Below are 16,890 nucleotides of genomic sequence, written 5' to 3'. Positions count from 1 at the left end.
AAATCTCAAAAGAAAATAGATCTGAGCCAGAAATATTCATAAACAATATGAAAATTGAACATACAACAGAATACAATACAAATATTTAGGCACATACTTTATTGCAGATGGAAAGCGAGATAAAGAAATAGAAAATAAGAACAGCCATAGCTAAAGATAGATGCCTTCTGGAAAAAATAAAGATCTGCTCAGAAGTTCTGTTGGTATCAAGACAAAGAAAAGAATGATAAGAACATTAGTGTGGCCAGTTTTCACATATGGAAGTGAGACCTGGATATTCAAGAAGAGAGTAAGAAAACAGATAATGGCCTTTGAAATGTGGTGCTATAGGAGAGCGCTGAAAATCTCATGGACAGAACATGTGACAAATACAGATGTTTTACAGAAATCTTTATTACAGGAAATGATCCAGAGAAAGATGAGATTGGCAGGACAAGTTCAGCAGGATAGAGAATACTAATAGTTTTAGGAGGGAAAATTATGGGAAAAGGATCGAGAGGCAAAAAACGAAGGACATGACCTGAAGATATAAGATCATGGACAGGATCACATGACTATGCAGAAAGAAAGGAAAGCCACCAACAGAGAGAACTGGAAGGATATGATGCTGTACCCTCTCACTGTGGAAGCTACATAAAGAAGAAGCTTATACATTGGTTATACATAGCTTTTAACTTTTCAGGAAATGACAACATACAGTAAAACCCCAAAGTTACGCGATAGGTGGGACCAACTAAAAGCACGTAAGTTAGGGTATAATTTTGCATGTAATTTATATATACAAACATACAATTGGGACCAAAGGTTTACAAAAACACCTATATTTTTTAAGAAATATAATCATAATAGTAGTTTTTCGTACATTAAAAAAAAAGAAAGTTATTTCGATGTCGATGGTTTCATAAAATCTAATAGATTCGTCTGGCAGCATAATGTCTTTTTCTTGTCACGCAAAATTTCTTCATAGCAAGCTAATAATTTTTTTATTCCTTGCCTTGTGGCTACAATTTGTTCCTTGTTAGAATGTATGTCCTCCAAAATCTGTAAACCTTTCTTTTATGATTATTCTTACTGTGGATTCCTGTAGGTCGAACTTCTTTGTTAGCTCACAAATTTTCATTCCGCCTTCAAAATCCTTAATAATGTTGAGTTTTGTTTCCAAAGTCAATGTTTTTTCTTTTCTTGCTAGCAGTAGAAGAATCGGACTTGCTTCTTTTGGATGACATTATTATTTTTTATGTGATAAAATTTTTATCAAGAACATAACATTAAACAATCGCAAAGTTTGTAGACTATAAAAATCGTGTATGAATGGAGACCGTGCGAAACACATCAGTGCTTGTTCACAGCATGTGCAACACTGGCGAATGCAGCCGGCGTCTGAAAGATATGACTAGTGGTGAGGCGTGAAGCAGGACGGGAATACATACATATAAGAAACTGCGTAACTCCGGATTCGAGTAAGTCGGGGTATGACTGTACTAGAATATTAATTATAAAAAACTTTAATAATTTCCTATATTTCAGCAATGTTACTTTGCCATCATCAGGGGATCACAAAAAACAATGATAGATGCATGCAGGCACTGACACTGAGCAAATGAGGGATTTTCTTCTCATTTGCTCAATGTTACTGCCTGCATGCACATATCATTGTTGTTTGTAATCCCTGATGATGGCAAAGTAACATTGCCGAAATATAGGAAAGTATTAATTAAAGTTTTTTATAATTAATATTCTAATATATATGTTGTCATTTCCTGAAAAATTAAAAGCTGCCTATAATTACTTTTTTTCCCTCTTGTTACATGTTTTTGCAAGTCTCAGTTGATCATTGCTCCATTACCATGATAATCTGGTGGAAATGCCATACTCACTACAGCATTTATACCTGCAGCCTGTCGGCTGAATAGTGGACACACTAACCACTCAGCCAACCAGGCCAGCTTTATCCTTTCATCTGTGCATCCACCACTTCATATACTGAATGTATTTTAACTATGTGACTGAACATTCTGACTGTTGTTTGTAACATTATCCATAATTGTATGTGAACATTCAAGGTCATACTAGATTTGTTTTGAATTCTATCCAATGTGTTTTATTAATTGTCTGGTTTCATTTCAAAGGCAGGCACTTTCCTATTATCATCTGTGTTTCATCCCCATGAAGGACAGTGGAATAATGATTGAATAATGATAGTTTTAGTTTCATACATTTCATATCCTGAAATGTATGAAAAATTTACTTTCCATGTAGTGCTCACAATATTCTGCACTCCATTCAAGGGTTCTACAGGATGTAATAGTACACTTTATGAAAATTTACATATTACTGAACAAATGATGTGCAACATAATTATCAAACCATTTTCCCTGAAAATGGTTACCCAAAAAATGCTATTGATTTTTTTAATGCAACTCCTACTCACAAATGATTTTACAATCATTAGTGCCTTGAGCTCACCATTACTAATACTCTATTTCCCCATAAACCTTTCAGAAGATGGACATGGACTTCTCCTGATGGGAAAACACACAATTAAATCAACTTTATCATTGTAAGCACAAAATTTAAAAACTCCATCAACCTCACAAGAACCAGGTCATTTCCTGGAGCCAACATTGGCAGCGACCACAATATGGTCATCACAACTGTGAATATGAAAATGAGGGAAATATTACTTACAAAATCAACTCGTAAAAGATATAATATAGAAAAATTAAAAGATCCCCAAATAAATACACTATATAAATACAAATTAAAACTAATTTTTGACATAAGCTTCAAAAAATATAATAATATCGAATCTAAAACCAAATACTTCTCACAAAAGATAACTGAGACAGCTGAAGAAATTCTTGGATACAAAAGGAAAGTCAATAAACCATGGATAACCAAAAATATTTTGGATCTATGCGACAAAAGAAGAAATTTGAAATCTCATATTAATAGCAGTGATAATAGAGAACAGTATAAAAATATTACTAAGATTATTAAAAAAGCAATCAAACATGCTAGAAACTTATGGATACCAGATGAATGTAAAAATATAGAGGACTTAAATAAAAAAAAAAATAATCCTAAAAGTGCTTTTCAAATTATCAATAAGTTAACCAAACCTTTTATTGCAATTAATTGGAGCATAGAAGATGAAGATGGAACTCCTATCACGGATAACCAACAAATAGTTGATAGATGGAAATGTTATGCAACCAAGCTTTTTCAAAAGGACCCTCAACTGATTGACGATATTTTGGACGGAATTTTGCCAGGAGGTTCAGAGGAAGGAGATTACCCGATATTAAAAGAAGTCATTGCAGCAGTTAGCTCCTCAAAAATAGGAAAATCACCGGGAATTGATGGTGTTACAATGGAACTGATATGCGAAGGAGGCGACATCATCATAGACACCTTACTAAATTTATTCCAGGATGTATGGAACACAGAGACTTGGCCTTCTGATTGGCAGACTTCTGTCCTTGTACCTATTCCTAAAAAGGGAAACAGCAATAAATGTAGCAACTATAGAACAATAAGCCTTATTAGTCATCCAAGCAAAATCCTGTTAAAAATATTATTGTCAAGAATTGAAAAGAAAATAGAAAGCAGACCATCAGATGAACAAGCAGGTTTCCGAAAGTCCAGAAGTACAATCGACCATATTTTTACAATACGCATGCTAGGTGAAAAATACATAGAACATAACAAAATAATCTGTCACAACTTTTTAGACCTTCAGAAAGCTTTTGATTCAATATGGCACGAGGCATTATGGAAAATTTTAGAACGTTATGGTATTGACAACAAAATCAATAGGATTATTAAATCTCTTTACTGAATTGAAATTAAAAATTACAGCAGTGAACCGTTCTGGGCAGAAGGGGGTGGGGGTAAGACAGGGATGCATCTTGTTCCCATTTTCTTTTTAACTGCTTTCTGGAATATGTCATGAAGCTCTTCATGAATATGACACTGGAATAGTAGTTGGCGGACTAAGAATAAATAACTTACATTTTGCAGATGATATCAATCTTCTGGCAGAAAGTGAAAAAGAATTACAAGAGCTAACCAGCCGCATTTTCAGAATATTAAAAAAATATGGATTATACATAAACCTACAAAAAAACAAAAACAAAGATAACCTCAAAATCAGACATTGAATTCTTAAAGATATAAATTGGCAATAAACAAATTTAGAATGTAAACAACTTCACTTATCTAGGAAGCACATTAAGTCGAGATGGCCGCTCAAAAACTGACATTAAATACCGAATTGCTAAGGCAACCGTGGCCCTACAGAAGTTAAAATCATTGTGGGGAAGATAACAGAATAGCAATAACAACCAGACTAAGACTAATTGACACCTTGGTGATTTTATCCTCTTGTATGGTTGTGAGGCCTGGACTTTATTGAGGGAAGATGAGAAGAGACTCCTGTCTTTTGAAATGAAAACTTACAGAAGACTTTTGAGAATTCCCTATACCGCTCAGAAACAAATGAAAATGTCCGAAAACTGATTGATTCAATAGACGGGAGAAAAAAGGGAAAATATTCCGACAGTCATCAGAAGAAGACAGATGAAATGGTTCGGACATGTGGAGAGGGCTAATGGCATTCCAAAGCAAGTACTAAAAGGAATCGTTCCAGGATCAAGGGTTAGGGGCCGACCTCGATTAAAATGGACAAATTCCTCCCTTTCTCAACTAACATCAAGAACAAGAGACCGAGATGATTGGAGGAGGCTAACAAAGACTATCACCTACCAGCCACGAGTGACCCAACAGTCCATTTAGGACTACGGGAAAGAAAGAAAGAAAGTGCCTTGAGGGAGCTAGGGATTGTTTTTCTTTATTTTCTTTATTTATTTTCATATTGCTTATTTTTTTTTACATAATCTGGAAACCCTAACTGTGGAACATTGAATGTTTTCAGAGCACATCCGGCTTCCAGTAAATGTGGTGATGAAATAAATATTCAATATTTCTAAACCTCAAACACTTTTAGATTTGATTGAGGCTTCACAACCATTACCTTTTCATTGTACTTGTGATTCAAATTCAACTCAGTTAGGTTCTTTTATGTAAATTTCTCAGAACTCTTCTTGGTGTCCTTCCTTGAGAGCCTCAAATTGTTTTTCTTTTTGCATCACAAGTATCTTCATATGCCTGCTTATCAGTAAGAAAAACTTCCCAGGTTGGCTTTTTTCCACAACTTTTCCCACATGTTGGCTTCTTTGATTCCAGAATCATGGTGATTCATTCAGCAGTATTTATTGTTCTTTCACTACTGATTGATGTTTAATGTTGAATCACTTGCATTATATTCTAGACTTTGTATCTGTTCTGAAGTATTTAGTAGGTCTTACATAAATCTGCACTCTAAGTTTAAGAACTGAAGATGCAAGTTGTAAAGGGTGAAAAAATCTTCAAGATTGGAATTTACCATTAGGGTGTTTTCTGGCTACATTGCTGATAAAAGAAGCATTGTGAAGTCAGACTAGTATTGCCACAGTTCCTATGGAAACACTGTTACTGATCTTGGACTCAAGTATTTAACTCATTTCAGAGAACTGTAATCATGAACTATTATAGCTGATATCAGTCATTATTCCATGTATATTCAGAACTCAATTTAATAAATCAGTATTATTTACAATAAAATATATACACACCTCATCTAGCGAAAATATAAAAGCAAGTCATTATATTGTGAATGTTAAATCACTCATTTAAATTGTACAAACAATTAAAGATGAATATGCATTGAGCTCAGCTAAAATTTAACAAACTCATATCAATTATATATTTGATTTAATCCTTTATCTAAGTGTAAACAAACAAAGTTTGTGCCTCAAGTATTTTCAGGAGTGGGGCAACTCGTAAAAGTGGATTAAGTACTGATCACTTGCCTTGGTATCTCCCATAATGCAAAACACATTCCTTGCAGATGTGTATAATGCTATGCATTAAGGGAAGGGCCACTACCCAGAGCTGGTGATACTAAGGTGGAAATAATACAGAAGTCATATCACCATACATCAGTTGCCAAAAGGTATCAACACCTTATTATTAAAATTCTCTGGATTAGAGATAGTTGATGGAAGTTTTTCACCTGGCTATGCTACCAATTATTTGGTTTAATTATTATTAATTGTATTAATAAATATTAATTACCATATTTAAGTTAAGAGATATTATATCCCATATTGTTTCTTAGCCGAATAAGAAACTTAAAGAGTATCATGCCGAATATAGAAACTATATAAAGTTCGGTGATTCCAAGCGTAAGCAAATACCTGGATAGTGCAGCAACTGACTCTTGAAGGTAATGCAAGCTGAGGCAACTCATGTAAAAGGTGGAGCAAGCTCTGATCACTATTCTTGATATTTACCCATAATGTGAACTTAACTCCTAGGAGCTGATTATTGTTCAACATTATGAGAGAAGGTCACTACCCAGACCAGTTTCGACCTTTTTTGAGGTCTCATCAGTGAGTAGGTAGACCATGTTAACGCCAAGTTTGTAGCTAACAGAACTTACATCCCTTTAATGAGAATTGCCAAGAGGTGTCCTATTAAAGTATTAATTATAATGAAAAGCCACCTTTTACATGAGTTGCTGCACTATCCAGGTATTTGTTTATGCTTGGAAACGCCGAACTTTATATAGTTTCTATATTCGGCATGAAACTCTTTGAATTTCTTATTCGGCTAAGAAACAATATGGGATATAATATCTCTTAACTTAAATATGTTCATGTCGCCGAATTGAAACCTTTGGCTCTTCATTATAATTAATATTAATTACCAATTATTTGGTTTAATCCGTTATCCAAGTGTAAGCAAACAAAGTTTGCACCTGAAGTATTTTCAGGACTGGGACAACTCGTGGTAAAAGTGGATTAAGTTCTGATCACTTGCCTTAGTATCTCCCATAATGCAAAGCACATCTCCTTGCAGACATGTATAATGCTATGCACTAAAGGAAGGGCCACTACCCAGACCGGTTTCGACCGGTCTGGGTAGTGGCCCTTCGTGGTAAAAATCTATTATTCCATAACTTTGACTTTACCTCTACCCTAAGCTCTCCTTCTCACCTCCCCAGCTATTATTTTTTTAGCAGTCTTTACAGCAGTCCTTCAAGAAATATTTAGTAATTTAAACCTTGGTATAAAAATTAATAACAGAAACTCAACACACCTAAGATATGCAGATGATATCATAATTTGTGCAAACATTCCGGAAGACCTTAATATAATGATAGAAGACCTATATCATGAAAACAGAAAAGTCAGTCTAAAGATAAACAGAGAAGAAACTAAAATCATGTTTAATCATTTTGTAACACCAAAAAACATAATAATAGAAAACAATTTGTTGGAAAGAGTCTCTTCATATACATACTTGGGTCATCTCATTGATCTAAACTGTGGACTCCAAAAGGAAATAAATAGGAAAGTTCAATTTGCCAGGAGTGCGTTCAAAAAATTGAAAAGCATTTTTCAAAACAATGATGTCTCACTCTGTTTAAAAAGGAAGACATTTAACCAGTGTATACTTCCAGTCATCACATATGGTTGTGAAACTTTGTCACTAACAAAAGCACGGGCAAATAAATTAACAACAACTCGAAAAATGGAGAGGTTGATGCTGGGCATCACATTAAAAGATCAGAAGTGAAACACCTGGATAAGAAGCCAGACTCGCATCACTGACATCATTCTTCACCACAAGTGACTAAAATGGAAATGGGCCGGACATCTATCCAGAAGAGAAAATGAGCGATGGACCACCATACTAACGAATTGGATTCCTAAGGAAGGTAAACTTGACCAAGGACGTCCTAAAAGAAGGTGGAGTGATGAATTGTCAAATTTTGTTGGTGAAAATTGGTCAACCATTGCCAAGAACAGAGAAAGGTGGAAAGAACTGGAGGAGGCCTTCAACCAGCAGCAGACAAAAAATGGCTGAAAAGAAGAAGAAGAATACACATCACAATAAAATATTTACAGATGATTAACAAAATGTGTCTTGCACTTGAATAATTATTCAAGAAAATACACATCTTCTTTGCTATTGAATAGTTTATTATTCATGGACAGTTATGCTATATGTGTACACAATATATATTCTGTTCTTTTGTATTGAATACAAAATAAACTGGTATTCTTTATTTAAAATTATATTAATTTAAATTAGGGATGCGTCAAATATTCTATTTTGCTTTGGTATTTGGTTGAATCAATAGAAAAACTTGGCTGGCTGGCTGAAGCAGAAAAATTCCTATTGCATACATCGTAACAAATGCAAGGAATCAGGAAAAGCTTCTCCCTTATCTTGAGTAACTGCATACAAAGGCTTGTTGCATTTGCTATAGGCACTTTCTTTGGTGTTTTTATTTTAGTTTATATTATGAAGTATTGAAATTTGTCTTAAAATATAGGGAAAAAAAAAGAGTATACCGTTTTGGCCATAAATAAAAAAAAAAAAAAAAAAAAAAGCAATATTTGGAAGTTTTACGATTTATGTGAAGATTCAAAATTTACAAAATGTAAAACATTCAAAAATATATATATAAACATCTGAGTGATATAGCAAAAAAAGAAATGCACATCTCTGATTAATCATGTAAAAACACAAGCATGGTGACAAATTTGTAAAGCATAATAAAACTGGAATATCATACCAGAATGTATGAATAATAAGCAATCAGAATCTACAGATCTCTAGAACAATGAACTTTATTTGATTTAATGAATGAACTAGAAATAATAAAATAGAATTTACAAAAAAGATGGTGAGGACAATGACAAACAGGCAAAATCTTTGGATTATGTTTGAAATGGATAACAGGCCATACTCAACTGTTCAAAAAATAAATAAACATGGCCTGTTATCCATATCCAACACTAGCTACTAACATATTCATCAGAAAAGGTTTTTTAAGAAGGGAAAATATTTCTGAAAAAACCAGACAGACTTATCCCAAAAATGCTGAAAAAATTATTTTCTTACATCTAATAATTAATTTTGTCCATAATTATTCCTTATATTTCACAATTTAAAATAAAATTTCTGTTAATATTTTTATTTTGTTATTTAAGGAAACAAGTGCAATATTTGTCATGATTTTGGGCTTTTTATTTTATTTATTTTTAATAAATAGTCCCTATAAAATTTAATGACAGTTTTATTGTATTAGAATGGAGAATGGTATGGATCCAATGTATTTTATAGCCAAAGCTACATGTAGAAAGAACTTAAATTTTCCAAAATATACCAGAGTTTATAAGGAAGTAACCTTCGGCATCAGAGTTGCTGTGGTTTGCACTATTGAAAGCAGTGTTTTGTAAACTACAGATCATGATCTGATAATGGGGCTTGAAATCAGTTCAGTAAGTTGCAACCAATTTTTTTTTTTTTTTTAATGAAATAAAATAGAAAATATCAGAGTGTATTTCACAACACATTTCTGTAGCGTTAGCACATTCACACTGAATGGTTCATCTTACATGCATTGCTTCAAGCAGGAATTCACTTGATGATATATTATGTCCCTTCCACATTTAGCAGGCACATTTTTTTAGAAAGTTTTAAATATATACGGCATTCTAGTTTGAATAATTTCAATTATATTTTATTTGTAAAATTAGTATTGGTGAATCATCTTAATAATACGGAAATTTCAAACACGATTCTGATTTAAGTTTGTGTGTGTGTCTATGTTTGTTTTTTTATAAGTTAGTCTCTGCACCCAATGACCACCGCTTTATGAACAGATGTGACAATGAATTTTGTGCAACTGAAATTTTTAAATTGGTTGTTAGGACGATGAATTTATTTAGATGCTGTGTTTGGTGCTACAGTAAAACTGTTTTGCTTGCCTGTATGCAATATATAGTATCTGTGGGAAGGGAGAGGAACTTCCTTACTAACTTACTATCTACAATTTTCCTCCAAATCAGTCTGTTACTTGTCAAGACTCCAACATTATCAGATCTTATATTTCTATCCTCTAAGGCACTTTGTACCGTATCAATCCACCCATATCTTGGTCTTCCTCTGGGTCGTTTTCCTGCCAACCTGGCAGAGAACACTTGTTTTGCTAATCTTTCCTCTCCCATTCTATTTAAGTGACCATACCACCTGAGATTAGCTCTGCTAACGCATTCCTGGATGCTGACAATGTCAAGTTCTTTCCTAATATCCTCATTTTTAATATGATATTGCCATTGATGCCATCTGTTCACGCTTCTAATCTTTCTCAGGACTCTCATATCTGCGGTCTCTAGTCTTTGGTCAAGTGTTTTACTTCTGACCCAGCTCTCAGATCCATAAGTTAAAACTGGTTTGAACACTGTCTTGTATACAGCTAATTTAGTGTTCCGACTAATTTCTCTCTTATTCCATATGAATTTATTCAGTTGACTTCCCACCATACCAGCTTTGCTGATTCTGTTGTCTATTTCTATATTTAATTTACCATCTTCAGTAAAAATCGTGCCTAAGTAACTGAAATGTTTTACTTGTTCCACAGGTTCTCCATTCACAACACAGTTGACATTTTCAATGATTCTGCCTATTTTCATTGTCTTTGTCTTTTTATTGCTGACCTTCATACCATATCTATTACAACAGCTATTCAATTTAGTCAGAGAATCTTGCAGACTTGTAGCAGATTTATTTAGAAGTATAACATCATCCGCATAAAGCAAAGAGCTGACATTAACATCTCCAATTTTGATATCAGGTTTAATACCACATTCCTTCATAATGTGATCCATATAGATAATGAATAACAGAGGGGATAATGTACATCCTTGTCTCACACCAGATTTAACATTAAACCATCTTCCTCTACTTCCTTCAATTCTAACTGCTGACTTACAACTCAAATAAAGACTAAGTATTGCTTGATATAATGCCCTATTGACACCATATAACTGTTGCATATTGAATAGCTTCTCTCTTGGCACCTTGTCATATGCCTTTTCCAAATCGACAAAACTTAAATACAGATCTTTGTTATATTCCCATGCTTTCTCGACTATTTGTCATAAAGTGAAGATCTGAACCTGACAGCCTCTATTTGGCCTGGATCCAGCTTGTTCTTCACCAAGCTTTTCTTCCACAATTCTTCTCAACCGTTTCTCAAGTATACTTGCATAGATCTTGCCAGGAACACTCAGTAGGGAAATACCTCTGTAATTCTCACATTCAGTTTTATTTCCCTTTTTATATATGGGTACTATGAGAGCTCTACTCCAATCATCGGAAATTCGTCCCTCAGTCCAGGCTTTCTGAACTATGCAGTGCAGCCACTGTAACACTTTTATACCACCATACTTCAGCATTTCTGGTCGAATATCATCTACTCCTGCTGCCTTTCCACATTTCAAGCCTTTGATGGCTTTTTCTACTTCAAGTATGGATATGTATTCCTGACTGCCTGGTCAGTGTTTTTTATCACTGTGCTGTCATCATTGCTTGTTTCATTTAGCAGTTTTTCAAAGTAATTACTCCATACTTCAAGGATATCTTTTTCTCCTGTTTTCATGTCACCTTTATCATCTCTAATTCCTTTTACAGCACTCTTTCCTCCATTCCTAAGCTTCTTCAACAACCTCCAGAATATTTTGCCACCTTCTTGATAATTATTTTCGATATTCTTGCCAAAGTACTCCCATGACTTTTGTTTAGCTAGTTTTACACACTGTTTTGCTTTCTTACATTTGTCTCTGTATTCTGTAAGAGTAAAAGCTGACTTATTTGGCAGGAACTTTTGATATGCTTTCTTCTTTTCCTTCACTGCCTCTTTAGCTTCCTGTGTCCACCAGGGAGTTCTGATTTTTTTATCATTGCACACAACCTCACCACATGCCTCTCTGGCAGAATCAATCAATGTTTTCTTCAGAGTTTGCCACTGAATCTCCAAGGTTTGATTCCTGTTCTCAAACTCTTTCATTTTCTTTTCAATAATCTTTCTGTATTTTAGTCTACAGTTCACATCTGAGAGCTGCTCAACTTTTATTCGCTTTAAAACTTTCTTACATGTTTTTCAATATGAAATTCAATTTTATCCTGCTCAAGACTAAATAGTGATCGCTTCCAATTTCAAATCCTCTGTACACTCTGGTGTCCTGCACCAGGCAGAAAACATCACTATCAACAATAACATAGTCAATGAGACTTTTCTTATTCCTTGCCTCTTCTCTCCATGTGAATTTGTGCACATTTTTATGTTGGAACATGTTAGTAATAACCAGTCCATGTCCTGAGCAGAAATCCAACAGATATTTGCCATTATTATTAGCTTTGCTCTTTTCTCCAAATTTTCCCAAAATATTTTTGTATGTCTCACAATCATTTCCTACTCTGCTATTTAGATCCCCAACAAGGACCAACTTTTCCTTTTTCATTGTGTCAGTTGCTTTTTCTAAAGCGTCAAAAAATTCCTCCACTTCTACCTTAGTAGAACCTTCTGTGGGACCATAGGCACAAATAAGTCTCATTGTCCAGTTCCCCATTCTCATATTTGCCCACATTACTCTACTTGAGACTGAGTGCCATTCAAGAAGATTAGCCTCATATTTTGTGTTGAATACTATGGCTACTCCTTCTTTTCCTTGATTGTCATTGCCTGAATATAACATTTTGTATTTATTGCTCAGAAAGATCTCACCAGTTTTGGTCTTTTTTGTTTCAGTCACCCCTATTATGTCGATCTGGTACTTATCTAATTCCTCAGCTAGCTCCATTTCTTTGCCATTCAGGCTTCTTACGTTTACATTTTCATTTAGTTATCTCTAATTTACACTAATTATCACTGCATTTAGAATATAGACGCTAATTGTCCCCGTACTGTATTTAGTGATACAATAATAAAGACATTTTTCTTGAATTTGCAGTATCAGTATGGTGTCTGTTGCAGAGAGGATGTTTATCACTATACAGGGACATTTTCATCCCGACTTCTAAAAGGAATAGGTGTAGTGAACAAACATCTGTTTATTCATGTGAATAAAAACAAATCCTTGTATGTTTTATGGCAAGAACACCCGTCACAGTAAATAAAATATTTCCTAATTTTTGCTTTTGTATTTTTTTTAATATTGTTTTTAAATTAATAAAACCATGTTTGATATTAACTTTGTTACCTTTTTAATTTTATTTTATTATATTAGTAAGAGCACATATTGTTTCATGAATGGGTACTGCACTTTTTTGTATCTTGGCGTTTTGGCTCAAATTATAACATCTGTTCTTACTAGTTTAATATCTTATATGGGTTGGGGCTCAAGATAAATTTTTTTTAAGTGGTGAAGTGATTGTATCTTGCTCCACTTTTGTCATGATCATTTGGGTCATGATCAGAAAAGTTTTTGAAAAATACTGTTTAAAGGACATTCTGTGCATACAGAAATCTTAAGAGCAACAACCTTCTGCTAAATAGATCATAGCAAATATCCATGACAAAAAAGCTAAATTCATCATAAGTGAACTGTGGGTGTGCATAATCGAATATTATATTGAGCAAAGAGAATTAATTTGGAATAAATAAGATATATAATGTTGTTGGAAGTTTTTCCACTTGGTTATGTTATACTATAAATCAGTGGTTCTCAGCATTCTTGGGGACACAGCCTGGTAAATTCTTTTTTTATGAGACGAGAGCCCGGTCCCAACAAATTTACTCATAAATACCTTTCCAATTTTTTTATTTAAAGTTCATACATTAAGCTAACATAAGAATTAATTATAGCATAATCATAAAGAGTATTAGCACACATATGTATACAGTGTGGCATGTTGACAAATATTAAATTACATTTAAATTAGTTATCAATCACTGGACTAATGAAATTTTGTAGTTTTCTTAGGCCAACATCATTAAATTAAGTTGTGCTGATTTTCATTGACATCCCATTCTGATCATCAAAAATTTATAATTTTATTCAGTGTAAAATTGATCATTGTATTATTAAATTGATTTTAATGATGTTAGTTTGAAAAAAAAATGGTAGTGAGAAAAATATTTATGCATTGTAACTCACCATAGAAGTCAGTTGAGCAGGGGAAGTAGCAGAAGGATGCCAACTTGTCGGCAAAACACTTATCACATACACACACCAAATATTTATACGAGGGTGGTCTGAAAAGTTCTTGGCCTTGACCATAGATGGCAACAATGTTGGCAAGATTTTTTTTTTTCTAAGTTGGTACATCTCTCATAAGCATCCATGTGAAATTGCAAGTCATTCTATCAATTTTTTTTTTATTTTTGTACAGCTGTCTGAAGCAAAAGTGTTGTTTGTATCCCTTGAAATGGATAAAATTGAGTATCGTGCGGTTATAAAATTCATCGGGAAAGAAGGTTTAACACCAAAAGAAATTTATTCGAAGTTCATAAAAGTTTATGGGCACTCTTCTCCTTCGTTTTCGACAATTAAGAAATGGGCTGCCTAGTTTAAATTGGTTGCTGTACCAGCCTTGAAGATGATCCACATGAAGGACGTTCAAAAAAGTGTAACAACACTAGAAATCATTGATCAAGTGCACAATATGGTATTGGATGACCGGTGAGTCAAAGTGCATGAAATTGCTGAGACTATAGGCATTTCAAAAGAACATGTAGGATATATTTTGCATGAAGAATTGCAAATGAAAAAGCTTTGTGCAAGATGGGTGCTGCGTTTGCTCACAGCAGATCAAAAACGCACTCGCATAAAAATCTCTTAACAGTGCTTGGGGTGTTTTAACAAGAATAAAACTGATTTTGTGCATCGATTTATTACTATGGATGAGACTTGGATTCGCCATTACACAACAGAATCCAAACAGGAGTCAAAACAGGACAGAAGCCGGTTTTCAGTGTCAAAGAAGACAAAGTTGGTTCCATCAGCAAGAAAGGTCATGGCTCAGTGTTTTGGGATGCTAAAGGCATTTTGTTTATTAATTATCTTGAAAAGGGTAAAACAATAACTGAGGAATATTATTCCTATCTTCTTTTAACCCAAACTAGACAAAAAAATTCATGAGAAAAGACCCGGTTTGCAGAAGAAAAAATCATCTTTCATCAGGACAATGCACCTGCCCACGAAAGTGTTTTCACTATGGGAAAATTAAGGAACCTGCACTATGAATTGTTGGAACATCCATCCTATTCCCCAGATTTGGCTCCCTCTGACTTCTCTTTCTTGACATAACTAAAAATCTTCTCGCTGGTCATCGTTTTTCTTTGAATCAAGAGGTGATCACAGCTGTAGAGGGGTATTTTGTAGATCTTACTGAGAACCACTATAGGGACAGGATAATGGTGCTGGAGCATCGCTGGAATAAATGTATTAGTCTTAAGGGAGATTATGTTGAAAAATCGTCGTCGTCGTCCAGTAGCATCCTCTAGCAAGAGGGTTGCAGCAGATGAGCAGCTCTCTTCTCCATTGCTCTCTGTCTGTCGCTTCCATCATTCTTAAACCAGTCCATTCAACGATGTCATTAAACCACTCTCTAGTTGGTCTTCCACGTCTTCTCTTCCCCTACTTTCCCTTGTAATATAGTTCTTGTCAGGTGTTCCGAAGAACCTCTCAGAAGATGTCCTGCAAATTTAGTCTTTCTTTGCATAATATTCTTTAACAGTGTTCTTTCCATCTCGTCTTAAAACTTCTTGATTTGATATTCTTTCTGTATAGCTAATCTTTTCCATCTTTCTATAACACCACATTTCCAATGCATTAATTCTTTCCATATCTCTCTTTCTTAGTGTCCATGACTCACTTCCATAACTTGCAATACTCCAAACTGTTGCTTTAACTATTCCAATTCTAACGCCTATTTTAGTGTTCTTGTTTATTAAAATTCTCTTCATTTCCATAAATGCCGATTTAGCTTTGCCTATTCTATTTCTAATGTCCAACTCGGAAGTTCCTTTCTCTGAGATCCAGCTACCTAAATATTGAAATCTTTCCACTTCTAAAATCTTTCCTCCACATCTTAATTTTACATTATCTCCTATTTTTCTACCCATTATCATTATGTTGGTCTTTTGTGTGTTAATTCTTATTCCATACTCTTTACAAGAGTTTTCAATTCTTTGAATAATTTGTTGTAACCCATTTTCACTTTCTGCCATCACTACTACATCATCTGCATATCTTAAGTTATTAATGATTCTTCTGTTTATTTTTATTCCTTCTTCTACATCCTCAAGTGCCTCTCTAAACATTTGTTCACTATAAAAGTTAAACAATAATGGTGATAACTTGCATCCTTGTCTGACTCCTCTCTCCACCAGGAATTCTCCTGTTTCCTCTCCATTTACACATACTGATGCTATTTGTGACCAATATAATCTCTTTAAAATTTCCAGGTCATAAGAGTCAATATCAGTATTTTCTAGAATGTCAAAAAGCCTTTTATGTTTCACTGTATCAAATGCCTTTTCAAAATCTAGAAATCCCATAAACAACTTTCCACCATGGTTTAGTGTTTTCTCCCCAATAATTCTTAGACAAGTTATAGCCTCTCTAGTTCCTCTGTTGGTTCTGAATCCAAACTGTTCCTCATTCATTTCTTTTTCTATTTTATTCCTAATTCTCTCTAAAATTATTTGCACCAGAATTTTTGCTTTGTGAGTTATAAGACTTATCGTTCTAAAATTGTTACAGTCTAAAACTCCCGTCTTTTTTGGAATGGGGATAAAAATTGATCTTCTAAACTCCTCTGGTAATTCTTGTCTTTCATAAATTCCGTTAATAATTTGCCATAACACTTCCATACCTTTTTCACCTATATTCCTTATAAGTTCTATCTGTATACCATCTATTCCAGGGGATTTTCCTTCTTTCATCTTTTGAATCGCTAGATTCAATTCCTCCCTCATGATGCACA

At 34.0% G+C, this 16,890-nt stretch overlaps 1 protein-coding gene across 2 annotated transcripts in view; it reads left to right on the top strand.

The window, feature by feature from the left end:
* Positions 1 to 16,890, top strand: part of LOC150101178 (uncharacterized) — a 322,911-nt gene that overhangs the window by 298,173 nt on the left and 7,848 nt on the right. Inside the window, exon 17 of one of the 2 annotated variants that reach the window (XM_090401129.1) lies at positions 12,912 to 13,095. The exons of the other annotated variant lie outside the window; for it this stretch is intronic. Coding sequence (XP_090257255.1) covers positions 12,912 to 13,073 — 162 coding nt within the window. The 3' untranslated portion in view covers positions 13,074 to 13,095. Of the gene's footprint in view, positions 1 to 12,911; positions 13,096 to 16,890 lie in introns of those variants that run through there. 2 annotated transcript variants of the gene reach the window in all.

Source organism: Typopeltis vanoorti, chromosome 12 (assembly GCF_054136105.1).
Source record: "Typopeltis vanoorti isolate ZY-2024b chromosome 12, IOZ_Tvanoo_1.0, whole genome shotgun sequence".
NCBI classification, from domain to species: Eukaryota; Metazoa; Arthropoda; class Arachnida; order Uropygi; family Thelyphonidae; genus Typopeltis; species Typopeltis vanoorti.
Note: the sequence above shows the minus strand (reverse complement) of the source record. Positions and strands in the feature narration are given on the sequence as shown.